At 36.6% G+C, this 14,834-nt stretch overlaps 1 protein-coding gene across 2 annotated transcripts in view; it reads left to right on the plus strand.

The window, feature by feature from the left end:
* Positions 1-14,834, plus strand: part of SYNPO2 (synaptopodin 2) — a 175,368-nt gene that overhangs the window by 131,746 nt on the left and 28,788 nt on the right. For both annotated transcript variants that reach the window (XM_077752762.1, XM_077752763.1), the window contains exons 2-3: positions 8,814-8,965; positions 12,405-13,216. In XM_077752762.1, coding sequence (XP_077608888.1) covers positions 8,814-8,965; positions 12,405-13,216 — 964 coding nt within the window. The remainder of the gene's footprint in view (positions 1-8,813; positions 8,966-12,404; positions 13,217-14,834) is intronic.

Raw genomic sequence — 14,834 nt, forward strand, 5'->3', positions numbered from 1 at the left:
TTTATTATTAATGTCCATTCGTTTACTCAAATGCAATAGAGGCATCAAGTCCCATTGAACATGTGAGAGTTTTTTACACTTCATTAAATGATCCAGTATTCCAAGTCTTTTTTTTTTTTAAGTTTTTCACATGTTTTTATTTTGGCCTTTATCTTCTTGCTTTGGCATTGTATTAACTATAACATCTTCCTTTATAAAGGATGCGTGTTTGTCTCTCCATTTCTAATTTTCTGTAAACCGAGTAAAAAAGCATATTAGAATTATATAAAATTGAGCAAATATAATGAGAAAGGGCCCCGACATGTAGAATGATGCCGAGATGTCTTAGTGAGTTTATTTATTCCTGTATTTTGACCTCAAAAGATGTTAATTTTACTTAGAGGTTCCTTAGATGAGTAACTGCGTTCTTATTAGGTGAGGTATTGTAGGATAATAATTATTTTGTTAGGGCCGCCTGGCTGGCTCTGTCAGTAGAACATGTAACTCAGTTTCAGGGTTGTGAGCTCAAGCCCTGCATTAAGGTATGAAACCTGCTTTAAAATTATTTAGAAAATTATTATTTTGTTAATGGTTATGTTTACAGTTAATAAACAGATATTTGAAAAACCAAAATAGTGAATTCTAGTTCTACTCTCTTTTCCAAGTAATTCTGATTTTACTAGTTACTTATTTATCTAGTCTTCTAGGTTTTACATGTGCTTTTTAATGAGTTCTTTAAGAAATATTTTAAAAATATTCTTTTTAAAAAAATTTATTTATTTATTTTGAGAGAGAGAGAGAGCACCCTCAAGCAGTGGAGGGGCAGAGAGAGAGAGAGAGAGAGGGAGAGTATGAATTCCAAGCAGGATCCACGCTCAGTGCAGAGCCTGACTCAGAACTCGATTTCACGACCATGAGATCACAATCTGAGCCAATATCAAGAGTTGGACGCTCAACCGACTGAACCATCCAGGCATCCCTTTTAATTTTTTTGTTGTTGTTGTTTTCTGTTTGCTTTATTTATTTTTGAGACAGAGACAGAGCATGAGTGGGGTAGAAGCAGAGAGAGAGAGAGAGAGAGAGAGAGACAGAATCCGAAACAGGCTCCAGGCTCTGAGGTGTCAGCACAGAACCATCTGACACGCGGGGCTCGAACCCATGAACTGTGAGATCATGACCTGAGCTGAAGTTGGACGCTTAAATGACTGAGCCACCCAGGTGCCCCCAGGCACCCCTTTTAAAAAATATTCTCATATTATTTTTTATACAATATATATGGAAAGAATGTGCTATAGGTAAGAAGTCTTTATGCAATCTATCACATTTCATCCCACAAAAAAGCACACAGGGACATGTCCACATAGGCTCTGGTCCATCAGTGTTTTTCTCGAAGACCTAGGATGTTTATATTCTTAGGAAGGAAAGACGAGCAGAGAATACCATTCCATATTTGTACTTGTTGATTTTTTAGCATCATGGTGGCTGCTTAATAACAGCTCAGAGCAGTGCTATTGCAGCATCATTTCTGCCTGTGAAATCACATTGGTATGCAGATTCTTAAGTATGCAGCCCCATGGATTAGGGCCCTCATTCCTGTCAAAGACAGTTATTTACTCTGGGAATCTTTCCAAGGTTGCTACCAGGAATGCTTTTTACTTTTATGGTGACTTGGTCCCTAAGGATAAAGACAATTATCCGAAAGGAAAAATTTTGCCCAGTATCTGTACATATATTAGTGATCACAGCAGTAAAATTCATAGTCTTCAAACGAAAACTTGCCATGAGAACAGGCTATTGTGCTTGAGTTGAGGAGCTGAGTATAGAATAACAAAAAAATCCTAGAGTCTGTTTGCATTTGCACCCATGACCTGATTTGAATATACAGCTTAAGATTTATTTTCACTATTTAGATGGACATTTTGTAAATTGAATCCCTTTTTCAATTGAATCACTTTTTCAATTCTTTATGCACTTATTAATGCTTTAATGGAGAAAAGCCTCATTTCCTTTTAGGAATCAACTATTGTCCTTTTAGAACATTTGTCTAAAATAACTGTGCATGTTGATAATCATGTAACTTTTTTTCCTTACAAATTCTTCACATAGTTCTTATTTCTCTTGTATCGATTTCCTACTATGTACTCTATAATAGCCTTTTTGAGCTTCATTCATCATCCTCAAGTTTGAATCTGCTCTGCCTTTCCTCCTTTATTCTTAGCAGATGGTGACCTCATACAATTTATCTAGTGTATATTTCTGCATTGTCTCTCCTGTCTTGAAATACCGGTCTCTGCATCTATTTGAGTAGTTGCCCCTCCTCTCTTACCTTCTGCATTTGCCCTTGATTCTATCATTCTGTATCAGTTCAGAGTTTATTTGCAAAAAATAGAAGCCATTATAGTTATTTTAGTCAGAAATAAATTTAATAAGTACTTACAGAATTGTTGAAAGATCTGGATCTAGGCAGGATCTCCAAGAATGATTTCAAACAGCACTGCAGAACTGGCCACCCAAGGGGGATTGGCAACATCTGCCTCAATATGGAAGCAAGAGAGTCCAGAGCCATTGGTCTTGACACTGGGTCTAGGGTTACACATCTCAGCGGTGATCTGGGATTAGGATCTGCTGGAAGCTGCCCGCAGAACTGGTGTATCCAGAGTAAAATCATCTCCCAGATGTGCACCAGCAAAATAGATGCCTCACAATCTAATGTCTTTCTCCACTTAACTCAGTACTTAATGCAAGTTTCTTGCAGCTATACCTGCTGTGTTAGAACTATATCATACCTGGAGCGCTTGCTGAAGGAGAGTCTGGGAAATGCTGTTATCTTCTCAGCCTCTGTGACATACAGGGTACACTCGAACAAGCTTGGGACACAAGTTGAGCAATCCATTCAACTCTGCCATGGTCTTCTCCACTGACTTTTGATTTACTCAATTGTTAGTTATATTTCTTATTTATTTACCATATGCTAGGTATTTTCTCAAGTCATTTTTTTTCATTTTACTATTTGAATTTTTTGCAGTAGGTTCCAGGATGCCTTTTGCTTTCCACAAGAAAGATTTTCCCTGGGTTATTATTACTTTTATTCCTTGTATTCTGGTCCTTGTTTTCTTTTGCCTTATCATCCTGAAACTGTATTGCTATTTGCTATTGATTTCCAGAAATCTTGTACACTGTATATATGAGTTCCCAACAACTTGTGGACTCATCTTTGGTACTAGGAAACTCGCCATCCATCAATGACTGAGTTTGGAGTTCAGAATCTTGAGAGCAAGCCCTTAAAATTAAGATCATTTCTTTATTTCTAAAACTTAACTAAGCATCATCATTGCTTTTGCTGTGGCTCCCAGTGACTATTCTGACCATTTCTCTGGTCAGTTGAGGAATACAGAACTACATAGGGCTTCAGTGTGAGAGCCAGCTGGGGTGAGGGAATGCTCATTAAGTCTTGTCTCATAGATAAGAGAAAGTTTTGTTAAAGGCCTGAGGTGAAAAACTGAGGAAAGGCTGAAGCTTCAGAAAGAGCTGTTAGATCATAGACTACTTTCCAGTTTCCATAAAAATGTTTTAATTTCTAAACTTTTCCTTGTCTGAGATCATCTCTCTCATCCACTCCTGGCTGTCTCCAGGTCCCCCAGACTTCATGTTATGGATTGAGAATAGCCTACATAGGATAGTTTAAACTTATGCTAATTTCCTATTTCTTTTTCATATAATTTAATAGATGTAGTAGTGGAATCTAAGGAAGAGATTATCTTGGTTCCTACCACTTACTCTGACATCTTCCAAGAGGACTTGCCAATGAGTTATACATGAAAATCAGCCCATGAGATAAGATTTAGTTTCACTAACAACGAGCTGACACAACTGATATGCCATTTACGCAAGACAAATAGTTTAACTGCAAGGTTCTATGAGAATTCAAATATGATACCTGCTTTCTAGTCAGTTCTGGAAAACTTGGAAATGAAGGTGAAAATAAGAGAATAGAAAAAAGAAGCATTTTGTATTTTGCCAGGGAAATATTTATTTCTAAAACCAAATTAGCATACTTGAAACTCTTCTCAGATTTATCCTGTGAAATGAAAATAACATTGTTGAATTTCCCAGAGAAGCTCTAACTTTCCATTTTCACTTGGTAGTAAAATAAATCTTGCCTGGCATGGATCAAGAAGCAGTAAGCAAAAAATACGGTATTTGGTAAATATTTACATTACCAACATCTCTTAATTCTGTGGTCTCATTAAATTGAGAGATACTTATAGGGAATACCATATTTTAAGGATAGAAACTCCTTATCTGTCTATGTATCAGATGTGGAATGAGGTCTCTGAGGGAATGTTCTCAAGAAAAAGGCATTACATCACATACTCATATGGGTATGTTGTGTCAAATCACAGTTTGCAAAACATAATTATATTCGAGTTTGAATTTTTAACATATTGGGTCAAAATATTGATTGTTTTCCAATTTTTAAAGAATACTTTATATATAAATCTTACAGTAAAGGAAGAAGAAGGAAAATCAAATGAAACAAAACTTGTCTTTCCCAGTTAATGGACTGACCAGGCAAATTTTTATTACCTCTGCCTCATCTCTTCCATTTCCTTTGTGACTTTCCTTACTGCCTAATTGTTGTTACACCTCACCTCCATCTCTTTACTCTAAGATTTATGGTAGAGAATTCATACGATTGACTACAGAGGCAATATGTATAGTGGTTAAAAACATACACTCTGAAGTCAGATTCCCTGGGTTCAATTTCTGATTCTCACTGTGTGATTTTAGGCAAAGTACCTAATATTCTGAGTTACTGTTTTCTTATCTTAAAATGAAAGTAATGGCAGTCCATCTGAACATACACAAATGGAATTATATTTATACTTCTCATTGAGGTTTTGTAGGGATAACTGGTATGAGCATGCACAGGGCTTAGCATAGTATGTGCTCAATGTAAACAAGGCACTAGTATTTAAGTGATTGTATTGTTATTTCTGCTGGGAAGCAATAAGTAGGCTTGTCTTCTTCCACCTTTCAGCTATGGAATGTGTACTTACTGAGGAAAAGACAGATATAACATTTATCTTTAGATTAAGATGAGTTAATGCCAAATATATGCATAAAAACTTAAAATAAATCCAGACTTTTCAAACATCTTGCAAACTACCAACATTTTATAGCTTTTCTTTGTACTTGGCATGTTCCTTTCAAGTGTGTGTATGTGCCGGAAGCCAACTCATTTTTATCCATTAGCTCCTTCTTGGGCACCTCTAGGAGCTGTATGTGCATCATGGAACTTAATGTATATCATTTCTAATTCTTTTTAATTATTTAGAGAAGTAATATTTATTAGCTCTATTTTACATTTTAGAAAACTAAGGCTCAAAACATAATATAACTTATCTAAGTTAGTCAGCTTGTAATTATTGGGGCCACATGATTGAAACCCCTCTTCCTTCAGAGTTGGTATTCTCTCCCACTATGACATGTATTTTATGAATCTATGATGAATGGCCTAAGAAGAGTGGCTGATAAGTTCACTGAGATTCAGCATTGTCAATGCTAATGAATCTGTATATACAGATTTATCACTGACAGCATATTTCATTTTCACAAATAGTATTTTCAGGAGTTAGAATTTTTACTCACATACATAATAATACTCAAACATATATAGTATAACAATACATAATTATATGCAATGTAAGGTAAGGATCTTTTGTACACTAATAAGTGTTTATCCATCATATACCTTTGAACAGAACCATATTGGTAAAGTTGGTGACTGCAAAGGATATGTTTGGACATAATAGACACTGTCATACAATCTTTGTTTTGTTGTCCTATTAAAAATGGAGGAAGAGTAGTCCTTCAGAAAAACCTTTGTGGCAAGGGAAATATCATATTTAATTAACATGGTCCTTGAGGAAAAGATTTCTTGCTATTCAGACAGATGGAAAAGGTCAGTGAGACACAATCACAGCAGTTGATTCTGAATGTTGACCTCAGAATGCATACTCTGAAGGAATGCTAACTACTCCTCCCATAATGCTTTTGCTTATTTGGATACCATTAAAAGCTCTACTTGACAGGCATAATGATGAACTGCACTGTTCCCATCAAGCAACACATATTTGGATGATAGACATCTCTCTTAAGTTGGGAATTTATTTATCTTCCAAGGACCACAGTTTTTCAACTTGCTCTGCAAACCCATGAAATTGCTTAAAACTCACACAACTTATTGCTGATAAGGGAAACCCCCTCTACTTACCCCTAAGATTGAACCTTCAGGGGTACAATGATACATCTGTTTTATAAACATAAAACCTCTTTGGTCCTCCAAGAGCCGAATTTTCTGTCTGTGTTCTAGTACTTCTGACTCAATTGACTGAGTGGGTTTATACTTCAAAATTTGCCTTATCATCCACCTAATCTTATTTTATAAAACAATAAATAAATAAATTTAAATTATTGAAATGTGAATTAATAACTCTCACCATAACTTACGTGTTCATTATTGAGTATTGTTTTATACCTGACTTATTAACAACTCTCTTGTGGTTCTTTATTTTAATTATTTCATTCAAGACAGAACAAATACTTTTGGCAGTATAATAGATATTTTTTTTAAATGTGTGCATATTCTCTTTCTTATTTCTTTTGTTGCTTCCTTATAGCCTTAGAAATATTGAATTCATTTAATATTTTGCATTAAACTAGTATGTTCTTCCAAAAAAAAAGAATGAGATAGATTTATTAGAAAAGGGAAAGCCACTTTAGGTTATAATTTATGACAATCAAAGGATAGACCATCCCAGAACAAAACTAACCGAATCACTTCAAACTTCAATAGTGTCATAGTTTTGGTACTTACAGGTATTTTTTACTTTCAAGAGGACCATTAAAATTTAAATAGACCAGGAGAGGGGCGCTTGGGTAGCTAAGTCAGTTAAGCATCCGACTTTGGCTCAGGTCATGATCTTGTGGTCCATGAGTTTGGTCTGTGCTGACAGCTCAGAGCCTAGAGTCTGCTGCAGATTCTGTGTCTCCCTCTCTCTCTCTGCCCCTCCCCCACTCTCATTCTATCTGTCTGTCTGTCTCTCTCTCTCTCAAAAATAAATAAGCATTAAAAATTTTTTTTAAAAATAAATGGACCAGGAAATATAAAGTTAAACCTATATTGGTCAACATATCAATTATCATTAAAACTTAGCAAGAATCAGTGGGCAGCTGTTGGAGGTAAGTTGAAATGTGTTTCATGCCTAAAATGAGCCTGGCTGTGAAAACATTCTTCAAGAACCATTGCTTACCAGACTTTGAGCTCTCTGGACTCAGAATCTTGATTTAATAGAAAGGGATCATCTTAGTAGAAAATATCTACAATAGTATCTGAAAGTGTTCTTAAGTTTGAAATTGTATGACATGTTACATGGTTCATTGAGAACTATTAAACTCACATTATAAAGGGAAATCTAAACACACTGATATCACTTAGGTCCCCAGCAGGAAATAGGTGGCTTGCTCAAAGAAATAATATAATGCAAGGACTAAAGCCAGGTTTAAATGAACTAACAAATGATACTGAAGCACTGGGAGATAAAAACAGGCAGCTACTATTACCTTTAGGCCTGAAGATACAGGAAGATGGAATGTGTTATTGGAACATAAGAAGAGTTGAGGCATCATAGAGGAGCGATGACTCTCTAGATGGAGGAGTGCAGCCATTGGCCAAACCATGATCCAGCAGATTCAGCAGGGAGAACATCTACCTGACCTTTTATTGCTCTGTTCTTCGATGTTTTACTGGGGCTTCCTGTTGCCCAAATTCAACCAGGAGCGTGCAGGGGAGCTCAGCCAGTGCTGTCTCTAGAGGCCGGTCCCCCACTGGCACAAAGCTGTCTAGAGGGTGGAGAATGAACCTGAAAAGGCAATGGGAGAATAATCAGCATAACATTGTACCATAATCATAATTCTATAGGATGTAAACCTCCAATTATTCCTCACTGAGGAGCTGGTGGGAGCGCTTTGCCGTTATTCTACTCCTCTGAATTTCTCCTTTCCAGGTTCTGAAAGTTCTCTTTTAGGTTTTCATTCAGTTTTTGTTCCATGTCATTTTGTGCAAGAACATGATGCAATCTTTATAGCAGAGATGTTTTTATTATTTGCAAAATAATCTTTTTTCTTTCTTCTTTGCTAAACTTTGCTTAGTATTAGGACTTGCATAGTTGATTTCAATAAAGGATTTTTCTCTTTGACATAATTCTTAATATCCTGGCTGCCTAAGTTCCTCATTATGCTGGGATGGCTTTCATTAGTTCATTTAGCTGTACAGTGCTCTCCTTAAACTGTTCTGCCCTATATCTCCTTCTTAAAGTAATGTTCCATCCACCTCAGCAATGGGAAAGACTTTTAAATTTTTTTTGAATGTGAGAAGTCACTTTCTGACTAGTATCAGATTTTACAATGTGACATAATTATTTTTTAATGTCAACTCAATTCTTTTAATACGTCTGCCCTCATTCTTCTTTCTTTATTCTTAATTTTTTTGTTCCAGTTCCTTTGTCATAGGTTTACTTTCCTTTTCCATTTATTTACAGTGCTATGAATTAAATGTTGACATGATGGTACATAGTACATTGTGTGGGTGAGAGGGATAAGAAGTGTTTAAAGTGATCTTACAGGTCAAAAGGTGAATTAAAAACCAGAGTTAATGTTATAGTTTGCAGATTTATTTACCTCTCCCGAATAAAAGTTTCTCAGAGATGGTGGCAGGGTTTTTTTACACGTTATGTGATTCTTACGATTGTGTTCTTTTTCACTTCACTCAGATCCGAAGCCAGAGCAAAGCGTCTGGGTCTGGGCTCTGTGAGGGGGATGAAGTGGTGTCAATCAATGGCAACCCTTGTGCAGACCTCACCTACCCCCAAGTCATCAAGCTCATGGAGAGCATAACAGACTCTCTCCAAATGCTCATCAAAAGGTACAAAAGAGTTGTTTGAATATATGTTTTCTCTTGAAGCTAGATGAGACTGACTACAGCTTTTACTACCTATATAATCCGTCATTTATGGGGAAATTGGAGTTGCTCTGTAGAAGATTAGGTTAGTTAAACAGGAGAACCACCGTGTTTGAAAAAAATGGCAATTCCAATCAACTTAATTTTCTGGTTTGAAAATTAACTTGAAAGTCTTTGTTTCATGAACTTTGTTGAAAATCTTAGGTATTTTAGACTAGCTATTTAGAAAGCCCACTATGTTGAACATAATTTATTACTTGCAGATCAGGGTTTTGTGTGGGTCAGGATCACTAAATTATAATTCCAGATTCACCAATGAATCAAAAATGTTTAACTTAACTATAGAGAACAAGCTGATGGTCACCAGAAGGGAGGGGGGGGGGCAGGGAGGACGAGGGAGAAAGGTGATGGGGATTAAGGAGGGCACTAGTCGTAATGAGCACTGGATAATATATGGAAGTGTTAAACTACTATATTGTATACCTGAAACTGATATAACACTGTATGTTCAGTACACTGGAATTAAAATTTTAAAAATAATAGCAATCAATTCCATTAAAAAGTGTTTAAGTGTTAAACTGTTATATTGTACAATAATTTTTTATATAAAGAGAATGCCTAGGAAAAGGAAAATAACAACAAAAACCCTAACAGCAGCTAGATTTCTGCTTGTCAGGACCTCCAGTAAAACCATTTGAGTATGGATAAAAGCAGATGGTTAGAATAAAGGTTCGAGACTATTAATGGAAATCACTTGTTACTCTGATGTCTCCAAATACCACCCTTCCCACCTAACTGCTTAAAAATGCACTAGTAAACTTTAAACATTAAAACAAAAGAAAACAACAGGGCAATCACACACACACACACACACACACAACACTGTATTGTCAACATTTTTACAGTGTGCAAATCACAGTATTGTGTGCAAATTCAGTCTGACTTTGCAAGTGAGGCTCTTGACCCTTACATTGTAATGAATCCGGAAAGCAAAGTTCTGGCTTCCTGGAGAACAGCCTGCAGGAGAAAGATGTCAGAGGACATCTCACAGAAGTTAAAGCTCTCCAGGTTTTGTCTTAACTCTGCAGAAACACTACATGCAGCATTGCCCGTCTGATAAACATTCACTATTGATTCCATTTTTATATACACATGAACTCGGTATGGCCATAATCTCATGAAAATAAAAGAAATGTGTATTCTTAGAATCTTCCATCTAAATATTTACCCATCACGCCCAATGTTTAAGTCCAATATTCAGGATCCTTCTTAATTCTAAAGCTACCATTTGCTTTTATAAGGAAACTAACAGGAATCTTGACAAGTGCAGACAGTGTTTGCCATGGTCATGCATAAATCTCTGAGGTATCGAAAACTTCCTTCTTTGTAAAGGTTAAATCATATTCCAAATAAAGGGAAAACCTTTATCTAATTTATTCCCTTTTTACTGTCTTTATTCTTTTAATGAGGCCAATTTCTTTAGAACATATTTGTGGTCTGGGACATTCCCTGCTAGTTCTTGTTTTGATTACAGTGGCTATCACTGGGAAAATCCTTGGTGATTTAGAGCCGAGCCTCTGGCACATATTTACTATCAGAAATAAATGAACTAGTTTCCTGCTACTTTTAATAATTGGAATTATGACTATTATTGTTGTTCTCTTAAGTATTTTGACTTTTACAAAATAATTGATGAGATTCAAATGGAATCTCAAATTAAAATCAGCCCAAAGGCAGTCGTCGTCGTCATCATCATCATCATCATCATCATCATCATCATCACCATTACCACCACCACCTCCATTCTGGTTAGCTGAACATTGTACCTATGTAGGTTGAATAGAAATGACCATTTTAAGGTACAAATCTCTAACCTCTGTTGCTTTTATGATTTTTTATTCTTGTATATCCATTTTTTTTCTGCTACCAGTAAGTGTTAACATTTATCTAAACCATTTACCTGTATTATAGTCTATAAGCCTGGAATAAATTCAAATGACTCTCTTCTCAGCTTCCTAATTGATTGCTAACATAATTCAAAGTGATTTAATCTCCTTCCATCTGAGGCCTTCCTAAATTAAAACTCTCTGACCTTGTGGTACATAGAGTGTATTCATCATTTCCTATGTAAGAAAGATCTAATTTGCCATCACCATGTTTATAAAATGCTATATTATAATTTTTTTAATTACCAGAAAACTTTATAGATTACTTCCTTAGAGATAGCTGCATTTCATTTGACTGTTGGCTTTTTATTGTTTTGTTTAGTTTTGTTTTACAAAGCACAGTCAAAAGCAAGGTTAGGAGCAATTATTTTGAACTTTAGAAATTCTCTCAGATAGATTCTAAGGTATATTCCTTTGAGTAGTCCCTTGAGTAGGGGTTCCTCCCTTCAATTGATGACCTGGCATTAATCAGGGTGCATTTTGAGGGAGGACACAAGGGACAGAGATAGACGCTGCTGTTTTGTTTTTGTTTTTTTTTTTAACTTACAAATGTGAGACATGAAGGCATCACCTACAGCTGTTCTGTAAATGATGCTGCTCTTCTAAAAGCAGTTAGAGTTTAGAGTTTTAGCAAGAAGTTGTTTGACTTTTAAACTGGCATTGCTTCTTGCAAACCTAGATTTGCAAAACCAACTGGAAATGGTTAAGGTCAGAATCAAAGAATTTTGGTGAGCAGCTCTGGACTTCTTAGCTGAGAGTTAAAGGAACAGTTTGACTTCAGAGATCCTATAAGGAAATGCTCTGAGACCCAGGTTCAAACAGAAGGGGAGACATCTCCGATTATAAATACGCCATGACTCAATGATTCATTGCAGCATGGAAAGGATTTCTCTTTACACAAGAGTACTGGGCTGGGGTCCACTTATTACAAAACACATGCTCACTGGAGTTTGAAAAACAGCTTCTATTTCATTCCTTTCAAGAAAGCACAGCCTCTAAAAGGATTACTTGAATTATGTGTATATTAATATTGCTCTGAAGCTGCTGAATATGTTTATGTGACATAATGTTCAGACCTAAACTTAGTCAGTAAGACATTGAAATGCTTTGTCAGATTAGAACAAACATGATTATTTGAAAACATGCAAGTAATTACAGATAAAAGACATCATGAAGCTATAACCGGTGCTTTTAAAAAATCAAAGCTGAATTTAGGGTGGATTTAGGTTCCATAATCTTTTGTAAGCATTTTTGCCTTGCTTTAAAGAAAAGTTTATTTGGAAGATCCTTAAATAAAAATATAAACATGTTGCCAAATTCTGCTGTCAAGTATGTTGCAGTTGACATTTAGGAGGAAATACTTTAGCGGTATCATGTATCATAAAAGTGTCAGGAAGTTCTTTGGCAGGTGTAACACACTCCGATTTAACCATCTGGACTGATTTTTCTGTGTGCAGACCATCCAGTGGAGTAAATGAGACTTCCATCTCTGAAACTGAAAACAAAAACCCTGAGCATCTCACTCATGAGCAGTGCGTGGAAAGTACCACTCTGCAGATTCGACCAGCCGCAAAGAACCAGCACAGAGAGCTCTACGTTGCCTCAATCAAAAGCGGAGTTCCTCTAGCTGAGGACCAAGGGAGTGGTCCTGGTTTTTCTGAGAGCATAAAAGAAGAAACAGGCCTGAGCTACCATGTGGCTCCCTACACTCCCGATTCACAAAGAGGACACTTAGCAGAGGAGATTATCTTAAGGGAGAAGGCAGAAGTTGGGCAGACAGGCCCTGTGGTTGAGTTACAACTGTCCCTTTCACAAGACAGACACAAGGGTACACATGTCCCCGTGGTGGCTCTCCTGGGAGCTGAAAAGTCTAAGTCTCCTGACCCAGATCCTCATTCACAACACGACGGGATTGTCCACATAAATTCGGTCCCCACAAATGAGAAAGGGGAGCCTTCTCTGAGGTCCAGCAAGATAATCCAGATCTCCAGTGGCAAAGAGTTAAAAGTGATCCAGGGAAGTGAAGCAGGAGACAAGGGGCTGCCCCGAGTGGAAGTGATACTCGACTGCCTGGACAGGCAGAAGACGGAAGGGTGCAGGCTTCAGGCAGGAAAGGGGTGTGTGGATTCTCCAGTGGAAGGAGGGCAGTCCGAAGCACCTCCTTCTCTGGTATCCTTTGCAGTCTCATCAGAAGGCACAGAGCAGGGAGAAGATCCACGCTTGGAAAGGGATCACAGCAGACCTCACAAGCACAGAGCGCGCCACGCACGTAAGTCCTTCTCTGGGACCACTGCTGGGCTGTCAGAAGGGGCTTGAGCTTAGGGCATTTTGCTGCTGCTTCCCTTGCAGGGATTTTTTTTTTTTAAGATTTTTCTTATGTCTCTCTGTGATTTAAAAAACATATTAATGCACTGAATAACAAATGTGAAATTGTGGAGAATACCAGTTTCTGAAATGGAGGCAATAAGTGAAGTTTGTGGTAGATTTAAATGTTATTTGATGCAGTTTCTTTTATCCCCAAAGGCACAGGAGCTGTTAAAGAAAATAATACTGTTAAATGTGTCCCTTTGATTTGTCTCAGAATGTTGTAATATTTCAGGTAAAATGGCACAGGGGAGTATTTGGAGTCATGTGGACTCCGAGTTTAAATGTCAAAAACCATTGAGTCTGCTTCTGAGAGATGTCTTTAAAATGCAGGATCCACTACTGATATTAAAAGCAGATCCTAATTTTGAAAAAAAAATCATCGTGCAGCTTGATGATGCTTGCAAAAGTGAGTTTGATGGACAAGAACATGTGGAGCGCTGAGCAGTTACATGATCCTCTCCGTTTTGTGGTCTTCATTCGACTGCACAGCATTTCGTCTACCTTCTAGACACACAAGTCAGTCTCCGGGGCCATGTGGAGGCATTTAAATGTCCCCAAACACAAAATGTATTTAAATTCAAGGCTGTTGAAGGTGTTTTGTTTTACCCAGGGGACTGATCACAGGAAGGAGATTGAGGATAAGAATGGCAGTTAGGTTTTATGATTTGTATCATTTTCTTTTCTCTCTGTTTTAAACAAATTTTGGAATTCCATTTGAGGAGGGTAAAGGCTGGCTGGCAAAGGCACTTGAATGTATGAATGATCCACAGTGGTAATGAACTCAGTTATTCAAAGCATTGCATATGAAATCTTCTAGCCTATCGTTATTCCTTTCAAAGCGTATTTTTAGCATAACCATTTGTAGCTTTATTGGCAAGTGCTGTTAATCATCCTTGTACTTGAAGCATCTGTATGCATCTTCACATTTATAGCCTATCAAACAAGTGTATGAAGGCAGCCTTCACATACTTTACATGTTGGCAGTGAAGTTTTAGCAACAACCGTGCAACTGTGACTGTCAATTCAATAGTAAGTTGTGTAACACTAGTCAGAAAAAGGAATTACACTTAGGAATGATCACACTTTTTACTGTTTTCTCCAAATAAAATTTGATTGCCAGGGAATATCGGTAACTTTGTCATAAAACTGTTCATTCTGATTCTCTTTTATTTTTTGAAAATGAATCATTGAGTCTGATTTTTTCCAGTGACTAAAAAAAGCTAATTTTCAATCATAAAATATTCAACAGATTTTTCTGAAATTTCCCTGTAACTATTTTAAAGAACTCAGAACTTACTTGTGAATCATGCTCTTACCATTCTATACATGATGACATGAACTTGCCACCAATCTATTTTTGTAACAATAATGATAAAATTAAAAATTTATATATAAATGTTACTTTAAAACTGTCAAACTCTCATGATTTTGAGAAAATTTAAATGATTTAATTCCTGCATCAGCTTTTCCCCAGAGTTAAGAGGGTCACCAGTCACATAATTTTTAAATTTCCCCAAGAT

This window comes from Crocuta crocuta, unplaced genomic scaffold (assembly GCF_008692635.1).
Source record: "Crocuta crocuta isolate KB4526 unplaced genomic scaffold, BGI_CrCroc_1.0 scaffold451, whole genome shotgun sequence".
In the NCBI taxonomy this organism is placed as follows: domain Eukaryota; kingdom Metazoa; phylum Chordata; class Mammalia; order Carnivora; family Hyaenidae; genus Crocuta; species Crocuta crocuta.